This window comes from Agelaius tricolor, unplaced genomic scaffold (genome assembly GCF_023055355.1).
Source record: "Agelaius tricolor isolate 1412-34295 unplaced genomic scaffold, bAgeTri1.0.p SCAF_5, whole genome shotgun sequence".
NCBI lineage: Eukaryota > Metazoa > Chordata > Aves > Passeriformes > Icteridae > Agelaius > Agelaius tricolor.
In genome coordinates, this window is record NW_027269265.1 from 31,561,676 (window position 1) to 31,574,318 (window position 12,643).

Genomic DNA, 12,643 nt, shown 5'->3' on the forward strand with positions numbered 1-12,643 from the left:
CATATGTTTCATCACAGATTATTAGAGTCATTAGAAGGAAAAATTTTTATTTGGGTAAAATTAAATATGGCAAGCATATAGCCTATAATAAAAATCTAAGAGTAACATCAACTTGCCAACAGCTGAATACCTCTCCTGGTCATCTAAGTAACAGACTCCCAAATTCAGACCAATCAGATGAACCATAAATTCAATTCTATCTATTTAATTTAATTCTATATATTAGAACCATGTTGTTTCTGTGAAGTTTTCTCAATCTTCCAAGAACTTTTACACTTCCATTATTATTCCCACATTACAATAAAGAAAGATTAATGCAGAGAAAACTGAAAAAAGAGGGAGAACAACTAAACAAGAAGAAGTAGTAGACAGAACAAATAGGAGTACTGCTTCTCAAAAACGTCAGATGGATATCCCCTGGAATTAGAAAGAACCACACAGCATTACCCTGAACAATTTCTCACAGCAAAGTAGTATAAAAGTTTTTTTTTTACTTGCACTTAATACTTTCTAGGTAGTATTTTCTAAAATCTCCAGGTACCTGAAGAAGCGATGGCCTATTTTCTTTCACTTTAATATTTCAGAGTATTCCTCAGTTTATGGTTAATTTCTGAATATCAAGGACTTCCTGTTCTACATTCAAGAATATAAATTTGAACCAGAGTTCTGGTGGGTAAACTAATCACTTTCTCCCTTGTAAGAATGTTATGTAAATATCTAAATAACAAAAAAAACCAAGAAATATTTTTCTGTGAAAAGCTTATCTGATAATTAGCATTGCACTTTGGACATAACCTTTCATACACTTGCATAGGACAATATATGTGGCTACTACAGAAGTGGCCCAGCTGGATATGAGCACTCCTTTGTTCATACACATGCTGCAATAATGGTGTTGTCTTCGTTCTGGACAGTATCTGAAGAAAATCTGCAGCCAGACCAGAGTTCAGCAGGGGGCTGCCCCCTGCACCCAGGCATCAGAAAAGGCAGTCACTCAACTACTATCACCAATCTGTCACTCATTTGAACAAAATACCACTGGAAATGGATAACCTAATTTACCAAGAAAACCCACTTCCTTCCTCAGGAATTTATACAGGCAATTTTGTACAATATTCAGCCATTCACATTCAAAAATCAGATGCAGAATTAACAAATAGCAGTAAACCACACATACAAAACATAAGGTCTGTTTCTCCAGATAAGAAAATACTGTGACTTATCACCATCTCTGTATAAAACAAGATTAAAAATGTCAGAACCTAATTTCTGCAAATGCTTCACCGCTTTGTTTTACCTGCTTCTGTGTACTTCAATCCTACTTTTACTTCTTCATGATTTGCTTTTGGTGGCGGCCAGACAGTCTGGAGTCTCCCTGGAGTCTTGTCATCTTGCTCTGAGGGACTCAGGTCAGGCTGTTAAAATTACACAAGAAAAAATTAAAATCTGCAGTATCAATTGATTCCAAACAGCAACTGCCATGCTCAGGTCTACACATGTGCTCCAGAAAGATTATTTGTCTCATTCTACTGATTGAAACAGTGCTCAGTTGGTTGGAAGGGACACAAATAAATCAGTGTAGAAAATATTTTTGAGGAGGAAAGTAGCATAATGCATGTGACATGCAGTGATTTGTTGAAACTGTTCACATCACTGTGGAGAGCTGTCTATCCTATTGTGAACCACAGAGATGGCCACGAATCCTAGGATTTTTTCCTGTTTCTTTCTTCCAGAGTTAAATATTCCATAGTGTGCTCCTCTTACAAGTAAACATTAGAGCAATTCACCTAAGACATCATTTGACAATATAATTTTCTGGAAGCAGAGCTAGTTTATGAAATTCCTGCCCCACCCCCTGCAGATTGCTCAGTCCACATACCAGGTAATACTGCCACATCAAAGTAATGCTGCAGCTGTTAATGGGACTGCACTGTCAACTGGAATGCTAAAATAACTCTTTAAAAGGGGAAGGGGTGGAGGGGGAATGACCCACTAAACAAGCACTCTTTTAGAGGGATTTTCTGGGTGGTTTTTTATATCTCCAATATTTCTGTAATCTGATTTGCAACATGTTACTACAAGTAATTGCATAGACACAACTGCAACAACAGTGCAACCCTGTAGGAAAATGGCCCCATAAATGGCCCACAGGAGCAAGGGCAAGGAAAGGCTAGACCCCTAGGCTCTGGCTTTGCCCTGGGAAAATACCCATTTGCACTAGAGCGGACATTAAGCAGACATCTATAAAAGCCACTCCTGCTGACTGCTGTGCCTCCTCCCTCACTGTGTGTGATGACAGCTTCCCAAATAGGTTTGCTGAGAGCCACAGGAACGCTGACGCCAGCACAGCCACTGGTGTAAGCAGGAAGGAGCAAGCCAGGGATGGGAAGGGCACACTCAGACTGCACTTGCTGTACATTCCACAGCCAATGAATACCTGTTTTCTCCTCCCCACAGGTAATTTACTACAAACTGGTATTATCAGTTCACCCAAGTGTTGACCAGGATTTTTACATGTTTTTTTTAATATTACGTAAGAATAAAAATTTGAAAGAGAGTATAACCAACACAGAAAACTAACTTATGTAGCTTCAGGTTTAAGGTCCAATTCTGAAAATAGAATCCTTCAAGCAATTCCCCCTTCAGCCAACAAGAATCTCCTAGGCTGATTACATCTCCCAAAGATGTGGCTGTAAGAACTTTGGGTTGGGGGAATGCCAACCCAAAGGTTACTCATTTAATTAAAGAGTTCAAATCATATTCAAAGCCATTTATGATTGTATGAAAACTTTGCATTGATTTTTTTTCATATAATAACTACATCTCCATATGCCTAAGAGCATTAACCTTGCAAACACTTATATTAATCAAAAACTTGAGTTGTCTAATTGAAATCACTAAGTTACACCCAGATAAGGTTAAATGCTTATCAATATTTGAAAAGCCAGATATGTGCATGTAAACAAGAAGAAAAACCTTCCTGTTCTATGTCTTGAGCTGAAAATCACCCATAACTTCTTGTAACAACTCTTATCATACAATTATTCCTACAGGTAAAATGAAATACTACTTATAAAAATAAAATACTCAGTGAAAGAAAACCGAGCAAGATTCAGAAACTATTAAATAATATTACAGTAAATATCTGTAGCATCAAAATGATTTAAAGCCATAATTAACATATGGAGAACTGTCATGTAGAGATCTTTTAATATCAGAAACTGATTGTTAAGTTCTCACTTCTAATTGAGAGGCTTTTACTGTTGCCATCAGATGTGGCCAAATTCTGCTTCAACTGTAGATGATCAAAAATTCTGACAAATTAGCCCCAAGGTTTCCTTGGCTGGGAATCCAAAATTTGAGATTTCCAAAAGAGAAGCAATTCTGAAATTTTGACCTCAAGTCCCCACCAATAATACTTAAACAAGAATATTTAATCCTTCTACTTCCAGATCTTAGGAAAAAAAAAGTAATTCAACCTACAGATTTGTCTGATGGTCCATCCCCAGGTTTTGATTTTGACCTTTCAAATACAGCTTTCAAGGACTCTTTTTCATGTCTCATTTTGCGTTTCAGGGCTTCCAGCTCTGAAGGATCTGCAGTTGTTTCTTTCTTGGGAGGTCGCGTGAATAAGGCTTTAAAGGCATCCAGTGCAGATTCAGCAGGGCTTGATTTTATCTCCTCAGAGGGAAATCGTGGTTCTCTTTTGCTGGAGGCTTTGTTCTCTTGAGCTTCATCACTGTCCTCGGTCTCCCCAGATCCCTCAGCAGAGTCCTCAGTTCTATCTTCATTCTTGGAGACGTCTATGTTTAACAAATGCGAGAGTTGTTCTAGAAAAGTGGGATTTGCTTTAGGTTCAGATGATTTTTTTTTAATGGTCAAACCTGATGCAATATTGGATTTCTTAACAGGCTGTCGTAATTTAAGGAGAGCTAAATCATTCTCCCTTGGTTTAATTTCTGTAACAGTTTCCCCATCTTCTGTGGTTAGTCCCTTTTTCCTGACACGTAGTCCACTGAAGAAAGCAGGCAGCTGGAAAGTCTTTTCAGCCAGTGCTGTTTTTTGGAGTGATATATTATCAACGGAAGGTCTTTGTTCTTCATCTGAAAGTTCTTGAGGACATTCTCCTGTAGCAAGCAAATGAGTGAATTGCTCATCCATTAACATTTTGTCTTTTCCATTGGAGTCATACTGTAGAATACCATCCAGCTCTTTTGGGAGCTGGTTAGAGAATGGTGGGTGTAATTCAATGTCGTCTGTATCCACAGTGTCATCACTGTTGCTGTGCCCTTCTGATTCTGACTCTCCCTTATTTTGATTGCTGTTGTCCAAGGCCTCAGCAGACAAAGCAGCATTTTTTAGCCCATATTTGCTTGCATTGTTCTCATCGGTGTCTAGGTCCTTATTCTCCGTGTCCGATTCTGTGTCACTTGTTGTATGAACCAAAGTACCTTGTACAAGAATAACATCCTTGTCATCATTGTCAGATTCAGACAAAGAAGGCTGAACAAACCTCAAATGCTGAACAAGTAATTCATTTTGGTCAGCTAACTCCAGCTCCAGGCCTGCCTGCCTGCCAGACATTGGGTCAGCCTGGCCACTGGTACTGTCCATGCTGTGCTGATTTTCTGAGTCCTCATTACATCCATTATCATTCCTCTCATGCCAGGTGTTAGCGTGAGTATTTATATTGCTGTGCAAAGGTTGAAATGCTTTAAGCACTGTTTCTTCTGTAGGAGCTGTAGATTCAAGCTTAGTTGTAAGTCCAAACAGTGTTTTCACAGAAAATGTAGTGAGTGGGTTAGGGTCGCTTTCTGCTGTGTTCTTCAGGTCTAAAAGCTGACTACAGTCAGGCGTCCCATTATGTTCTTCCATGTTGCGTGAAGTAGAGAATAGGTTCGCTCGCAGCAGTGCTGCTGACTGCTGAGCCAACACTTACTGTGCGCATTCAGGCTGCCGGCGGGCCGGCTGCCGGCGCTGCAACAGGCGGCCCGGCCCGGCCCGGCCCGCGCAGGCCGCCGGCCTCCCGCGCTCCCGGCCGGGCCGCCCCGCCGCTCCTTCCGCCGTCGGGGCTCCGGCTCCGCCAAGGGAGCAGCAGAACGACCCGCCGTAAAAAAACAGTTCTCGGCGGCGTCCGGAGCTTGTTCCCTCGCGCAAGAGGGGTTTGTCCCAGCACTAACCTCGGCTGGAGCCCGACCGATGGTCCCCCGGTGCTCCGCACCCCGACGGGCTGCGCGCCCCCGGCAGCTACAGCAGCCGTCCCGCCGGGCCGAGCGCGCCGCGGCTGCTCCCTACTTCCTTGTCCCGGTGCGCCAGCGCTGGGTGGTTTTCAACAGAAAATTCCTGACGGATTCCTTTGCATAGTCTTTCCACTAGGATAAAGAACTTCTTTTGTAAATCCATAATCACCAAAAAACGTCAAATGGAAACCGGAGCAAACGACTCTGAAGCTCCCTGTGCCCCCTCCTGAAGCCCTTGGAGAGCCCCCAGTGCCCGGCCGGGCAGAGCCAACTCGGGTGAGCGCCCTTGAAGCAGAGGAAAGCAGGAAAAAAAAGAGACTCTCTTCCGATTTGCTGGAGGTTTCATCTGGAATGCAGATTTCAGCCTCCAGGGCCATGAACAAAAACCAACGAGACTGGTTTCATATTACCACTGTCCTTGCCCTGCACAGCTGCTGCTGAGAGGTGCACGCAGGTACTTATCAGAGGCTGCGGCCGCGCCCAGGGACCGGGAGCGCCGGGCGGCGGGAGAGCGGCCAGCGCCCGGGAGGGCCAAATTAACTGTTTAGGAATCGGACAGCCTTGTCCATTACGGCACCAGCCTTGGATGGGTCCGAACCAGAACAATCTCTGCTGGCATATTCTGTGATGATTTTCACTGACTTTCCCGCTGTATGTGTGAGATTTGTTTAGTTGAAACGAACAAGAACACTTGAAATGTACGAAACTGTCTAACTCAACGTTGACTGAAACTACCAGGGATACTGTGGTTTTTTTAATCAATATAGATGGAGAAAGTATATACAAAATACTCTGAAGCACTGTTGATATTCAGAAAGTCAGTAACATTTGGAGCAGGTTTCCATCACAAGTCTCCACTTTTGCTACTTTTTTTTATTTACCCAAGTTAAAGGGTAGTTCTACAGTCATACATTTAGCTGTGATGAGTAATCTTAAGCAAGCAACATGGGAAAAGCTGTCCTTCGCAGGGAAATCAGCTACAGATCACACTGCTGTATGTGATTACCAAAAAACTTTTACTAAAAAGCTGAATATCGCAGCCAACAAGCAACAACAAAGTATCCCAACACATTTAGCTTTTGGTTTAATGTTTAAAAATGTAGACTGTACAAAAAACATTTGTCAACAGCAAAAGCAAAAGCCATTGGTATCTCCTGCAGGAACAAGGTTTCCTGAAAATCAGATTGTAATATTAAGGGCTTGGATGAAGCTTATAGACACCTTTTCAATTAGAGGGTTGCATGCATACCTATAGACAAAGGGCATTAAAATCATTCCCATCTTTATCTGTGATTTCACAAGGAGCAATGTCTTCTGCCCTGTTGCCTGGCATTTCCTTAGCAAGCTCTGGACTTGCTTCTCCGCTATGCTTAATCATCAGGTGCCAAGGTCAGAAACAACTGACAGGCTCCCCTGGTTTCTAGGCTCAATATCACAAAATGAAGCTCTACGTAAAGAAAGAGACAGAGTCCTTACCACCCCCTATGGCAACCTATTCTTAAAATTCCAGGACTTATAAACAGGTGGAAGGAAGCTACCACAACACTGGTGACTTTCCCCAAGACAAAATTTTTTCAAGGCAAATCTAAAGCAATTCTTTATTCCTTTTTATGGCAAAATAAATGGGGCAAAGTGACAATACTGGGCCAAAATTTTCTACATTTAAATGCACATCTGTTTTTATGTTCAAATACATGATTAATTGTTCATTGTTCTGATAAATTGTATGGTTATGTCTTGCTTATTATTTATGTGCCTACTTATTTGGGGTCATGATACCTTTTAAACTAAACATACTGATTCAGATTATGCCAAAATATTTATTCATCTGTTTATATTAACAATAGCCCATACTTAGAATAAAACTTCCCTGTAATAAAAAAGGGTCACCAAGCTGTAACGATCCTATGAGTAGAAGGTTGATGATTACAGCCACTATTTAACAATTTAAGGTTTTAATGAACTTATGAAAAGTTTTGTTTAAAAGTGGACTTAAAACAGGAATCTCATACTTTATGTCTAAACAGCATCCCAGCAAAATATAGCAGACCAGGATCAAATTAGAAGTGAAAAGAATGGTACTTTTAGTGTAAAGCTTAAGTAACACAAATATTGAGGCACTAGAAATCCCAGAGTTGAACAGTGAATAATTAAAATTCCTGAAGCTGAAATATACACTATATAATCAGAGGTAATCCCACAAACCTGCAGAAAATACTGCTTTATGTGCACCTCTTTTTGTGTAGTAAACTCTAGGAAGTGTGGAGAAACTTTCAAGCTTTTTGAGCTCCAGGATTAACAAGGAAACTCATCTCCACATATATGCCTGGAGAAATACTCAAAACCTGAAAGTCATTGTGATGAATGAGTCAGCCAGTCTCTGAAATTCACCACACAGTCCATAAACTCCCAGCCTAAAATATGGCTTTTGTAGAGACCTTCTTCCTGCATTTTGATGATCAGGCCAGTGGAGAGCCTTTTGAGGGACTGAATAGCTGACAATGAAATACATATTGGTTACCTACTCAAGAGTGTTTCTGGGTAAAATACATACATCAGTATGTGGCCTTACAAATTTTGATATAAAAAAGAGGTAATCATTGTGATGTAAAATGAGATGGAGTTAGTTTGTTGGTAGAAGTGTTTTAATGCTGGGTGGATCTATCTCATAAGGAAAGTCTGAATAGGCTGTAACACTGCATCTAAAGGAACAACTTCAAAATCTTTAGAAAAAAGCAGTTATAATTATGTTACAAGCCTCTTTACTTAATAAAACTGACAACTCTGTGGTGCCTCAGAAAAGCCCTTAAAACCTGTCATAGCGACTTTCAAGGCAGTCAATGCTCTAATTATACTAAAGGACAACCATTCCTTACAGTTTAAAGCACATTTAACAATCCACACCCTTTTTGACCTACATTTCATCACAGACAGAAGTCACACCCACAACACACTCTAGTTCTGTTCTTGAGGTGTCTAAAAGCTCACCTGGAGTAGGTTTTAAAACTGGCTTTGAAGAAAACACACATTAAGCCAGAATAAGGTCATCTAATTTCTACCACTATCATAAGCTCAACACTTCCTGACCCCTTATCTATTCAGATTGCCTTTTCAGATCACTGTAGTAACAAACTAGATAAACATGAACAGGAAGAAAGACATTCTACAAAACAGCAAGATTGCTAAACTGAAAACATTTATTCTACTGTTTTTTTTCAAAATAAAGAACCCCAAATCTAGAAAAGTTTGCATAACTTTTTGAAAATAATCATGGAATCAAATATGGACCAATTGCATCAGGCTTCAGAAGAACCACGAGAAGCAGCAGGCTCTGTTCGTAGCTCAGGTGGCTTGAACTGATCTGAAGTTCAGCTGACACAGTCTGCTCTCTGCCCTGTCCTCAGCCTAACCTTCACTGTGCAGGTTGATAATGGTCTTAACATTCCCCTGCTCTCCTGCTGATTACCTCATTTTAAACTTAGTATTTTAACCTGTTAAATGCTCTTAAAGAGGAGAGGCAGGGAAGATAAAAGAAGAACTATAAGGCCTTGATTTTCATCAATATTCTCAGCCTTGTTGCCTCACTTAGACCATTATGTGAGCAGCTTTCCTGAGTTTTGATGGAATTGTGTATCACCAACATAACTGCTTTAAGTAATTAATTTAGATGAAGCAACAGAAACATAGACACGATAATTCTTATCAGAATTCAGCAATACATGATGTTAACAGAACGTGTGGACGCCAGACACGTTTGGTGAAGTGTAAAATGCAAAGTGTTTTTTAACATTTTCATCTAAATTCTGATTGACATTGAGATATGGACTACTTTAGAGAATTTGAAAAAGCACTGTAATAGCTATACTGTTATAAAATCAGAGAGCACATTAAGAAACTCAGTTTACTATTTTGCAGGAGTGCATACTGTATGCTGTATCAATAAATGGAATATTAACCTGTAAAACCTATCATATGAAAAAGCAGTGGTAGATCTAAGACAGAAATTCTAGGAAGATGTATTGATGGGTCTGGTTAATATGAGCAGACATACAAGTAAAAAAGACAGGGAACAGAAGATCACTATAAACTGTGTAAGTAAGCTAATGAAGATTTTGTACATTAAGGCACAAAGGCTGGCACTTAGTGTTACAAAGAATGGACATGAAATTTCCTTTTATAGATTATGCTCTTTTCATCTTCTTTTCATTTCAACAGGCCTTTTGCTCCCCATCTCAATGTGATATAGTAGTTTTAAGCTTAAACAAAAAGCTTTATAAAATAAAATCCGCATAGTTGCATTAATTTACCATAATTTCTTAAGTAATTACTAACTGTTAACTGCAATTTTAGCTGCATTCTCACATCTCACTAATGTGCTTTTTTATCTGAGATGAAATGCTGTATAAAAAATAGGGTGGAGTTTCATTTCTATTTTGTTTCATTACCTTTTATATCTCTTTATCTTCTCCCCACCTAAGGTTTAAATTGTAATGCAAGATCTTTTTTCATGCTTCTGGTGTAGATTGTAGAGAGTAGAATTCATTCACTCTCTCTGTCTCATCTAGATTATCTACTGCCTTCCATCTAATAGAAACATAGAAACATCTTTTCAATAATGTAATGGACAAGCTGGAGAAGTGGGCCAATAGGGATATTATGGGGATAAACATGACCAAGTGCAAGGTGCTGAACCTGGCTCAGGGCAATCCCTGTTATCAGCACAGGCTGGGGATGAACAGACCTGCCCAGAAGGACTTGGGGGTGCTGGTGGGTGAGAGGCTGGACATGAGGCAGCCATGGGCACTGCCAGCCCAGAGAGCCAAACGTGTCCTGGGCTGCATCCAGAGCAGCGTGGGCAGCAGGGCCAGGGAGGGGATTCTGCCCCTCTGCTCTGCTGAAACCCCACCTGCAGAGCTGCATCCAGCTGTTTTGGCAGAAGGAAAGGGAACAGAATGTAGAAGGAAGGACATGGAGCTGTTGGAGTAACTCCAGATGAGGGCCAGGAAGACGATCAGAGGGCTTGAGCACCTCTCCTGTGAAAACAGGATGAGAGAGTTGGGGTTGTTCAGCCTGGAGAAGATAATGGTTTGAGGAGACATTACAGCACTTTTCAGTACCTGAAGGGAGCTACAAGAAAGCTGGAGAGAGACTTTTACAAGGGCCTGTCTTGCTAGGACAAGGGATAATGACTTCAAACTGAAAGAGAGTAGGTTTAGATTAGATATTAGGAAGAAATTCTTTGCTTGTGATGGTGGTGAGGCACTGGAACAGGCTTCCTAGAGAAGATCTGGATGCTCCATCCCTGGAAGTGTTCAAGGTGAAGTTGGATGGGGCCCTGTGCAACCTGCTCTAGTGACAGGTGTCCCTGCCCATGGCATGGGAGTTGTAATTAGATGATTTATAATGTCTGTTCCAACCTGAACCATTTCATGACTCTATAACTCCATAAGCAAACACTAGTGTATCTATAGATGCACATAAAAGATTATATCATACCTATTAGTTAGGGTACTCATAATCCAGAGCAAGCAGAGTTTTTCAATAAATAGCTTTTTCATATTGTTATTATTGTGAATATATTGCATTTTAAAACAATAGTGCCAAACTTTTGATCAGTCAGGCTAAGGGTTTTCTTCTAAAAGCAGAAAAGGGCCATAGATAACATGACAGGGTGTAGTGCAACAGAGAATAAATAAATTGGTCCATTTTAGATGCTATTTCCTGGGAACATGATCTTAGCTTCAGAATTGCTCTCCAGACACTGGCTGCTTTTTTACCACAATTGTCTTACTGTCCAGTCTGATGAGTGCACAGGGAAGAAAATATCTGGGTGCAACGTCCCACCCTGAAGAGGAAGGGAACACCCAAGGGTTGTTGTCACCAGAGCAACTCATGCGGCCTGGTTTTGGCCACTATCTCTCTGACAGGCTACTTCTAGCAGGACTGCAGTCCACAGAGATTCTGTTGGCAGCAACTGCTGCAGCAGCCTTCTCACTATTGTTCTTTCGGCAACTCCTTCAATCACATGGACTCATCTTGAAGAAGAAAAATAATCTTGGAGATACAAGGGCTATATAATTCAACTCAGAATTCTGTCCTGAAAGAGAGTCACAGGGAGTGAACTGCAGGATAAAATGTCTAAGTGGGTCCCTAGCAGTCCATCAGCCCATGTTGAGCATCCTTTTTTTAATAGAAATTAAGACTTTTGTTCTGAGTATTTAAAAATTAATGGAAAAATATTCCTCCTTTTTAACTACAAGAAACTGAAATTATTCAATTTTTTATAGTGCAATTATTTAGATTTCTAGACATAAAATATTTCTTTAAAAATAGTAAGAAAGATGGAAACAAACTTTACTAATCTCAGATATTTCTTATTTTACTCAAAATGTTGTTCTAAAATGGCCTTCATTTGTAACTCCTCCTGCTCTAGACAAGGACTTTTAAATGCAGTCAGAGAATCCTCAGGGATTATATACTTCTTGTTGTAGCATAGATTTCTCGCAGTGATAACAGCTATGTCACTATTCCTCTCAGTTCTGTTGTTTTCATCTCAGCAAAAAAAGGCTAAACCTGTACCTTCACACTGATACAAGACTATTCTAAATAATTATTTTAAGAAAAGAAAGTTAGGACAAAAAATCAATTTTATAACAAGCTCAAGAGAATACCAATGGTGATTGTAAGCATTAAAAAACATTTTAAGTTTTCTAAGTCAATTCTTGTATTTCCACCAATAGATGTCACTCTTACACAAATTTTTCTTAGTGTTTCTTTGCACAAGATGTATTATGTAATCTAGTCTTTAAAGCCACTTCTTCCAACCATTCAATCCTTCCTATGTTTCTTTCTTCTTCTTCTACATTCTGTTCCCTTTCCTTCTGCCAAAACATGTCTCTGTAGGCTGCTTACTGCTCACCCTGGCAGCATGTAAGGATTTCCAGCTACATTAAGCTGGCCTGACCTTATGATGAACTCAAGTTGCCCTCTGAAGCTTCATTGTTTCATACCCCAGGAAGTTGAGAAACTTTTCCTGTCAAGATCATGGCCAGTATGGCTCCAGTGCCAGTTAGGATTCTCCAAAGCTCTGGGAAGCAGCAGCAGCCTGGCTCCCAGTGCTGCACACATGCACGTGAGCACACACCCATGCACTTGTGCACAGGTGCACACACAGAGTTTGCTCCTGCAATGCATCTCCAGGAACTAACTAATTTAAACTAAACACCCATCAAGATTTTAGAAATGGCGCGTCGTGTATCTTAATCAATTTATATAATTTCAAACATTTTCCATGTGTATTGCTCTCAGCTGCTCAAAGACATATGGGCTCACAGACCATCTGGAAAACTGTATCCCATCCAAAACTTTGCAGTTTGTCAGATATTTTGGAACATGCTTTTAGA

At 40.3% G+C, this 12,643-nt stretch overlaps 1 protein-coding gene across 6 annotated transcripts in view; it reads right to left on the minus strand.

The window, feature by feature from the left end:
• Nucleotides 1-12,643, minus strand: part of FMN1 (formin 1) — a 175,196-nt gene that overhangs the window by 124,847 nt on the left and 37,706 nt on the right. For 4 of the 6 annotated variants that reach the window (XM_071427034.1, XM_071427035.1, XM_071427032.1 and 1 more), the window contains exon 4: nt 1,298-1,415. In XM_071427034.1, coding sequence (XP_071283135.1) covers nt 1,298-1,415 — 118 coding nt within the window. Of the gene's footprint in view, nt 1-1,297; nt 1,416-3,483; nt 4,896-12,643 lie in introns of those variants that run through there. The other 2 variants (XM_071427036.1, XM_071427038.1) reach the window with 2 other exon arrangements.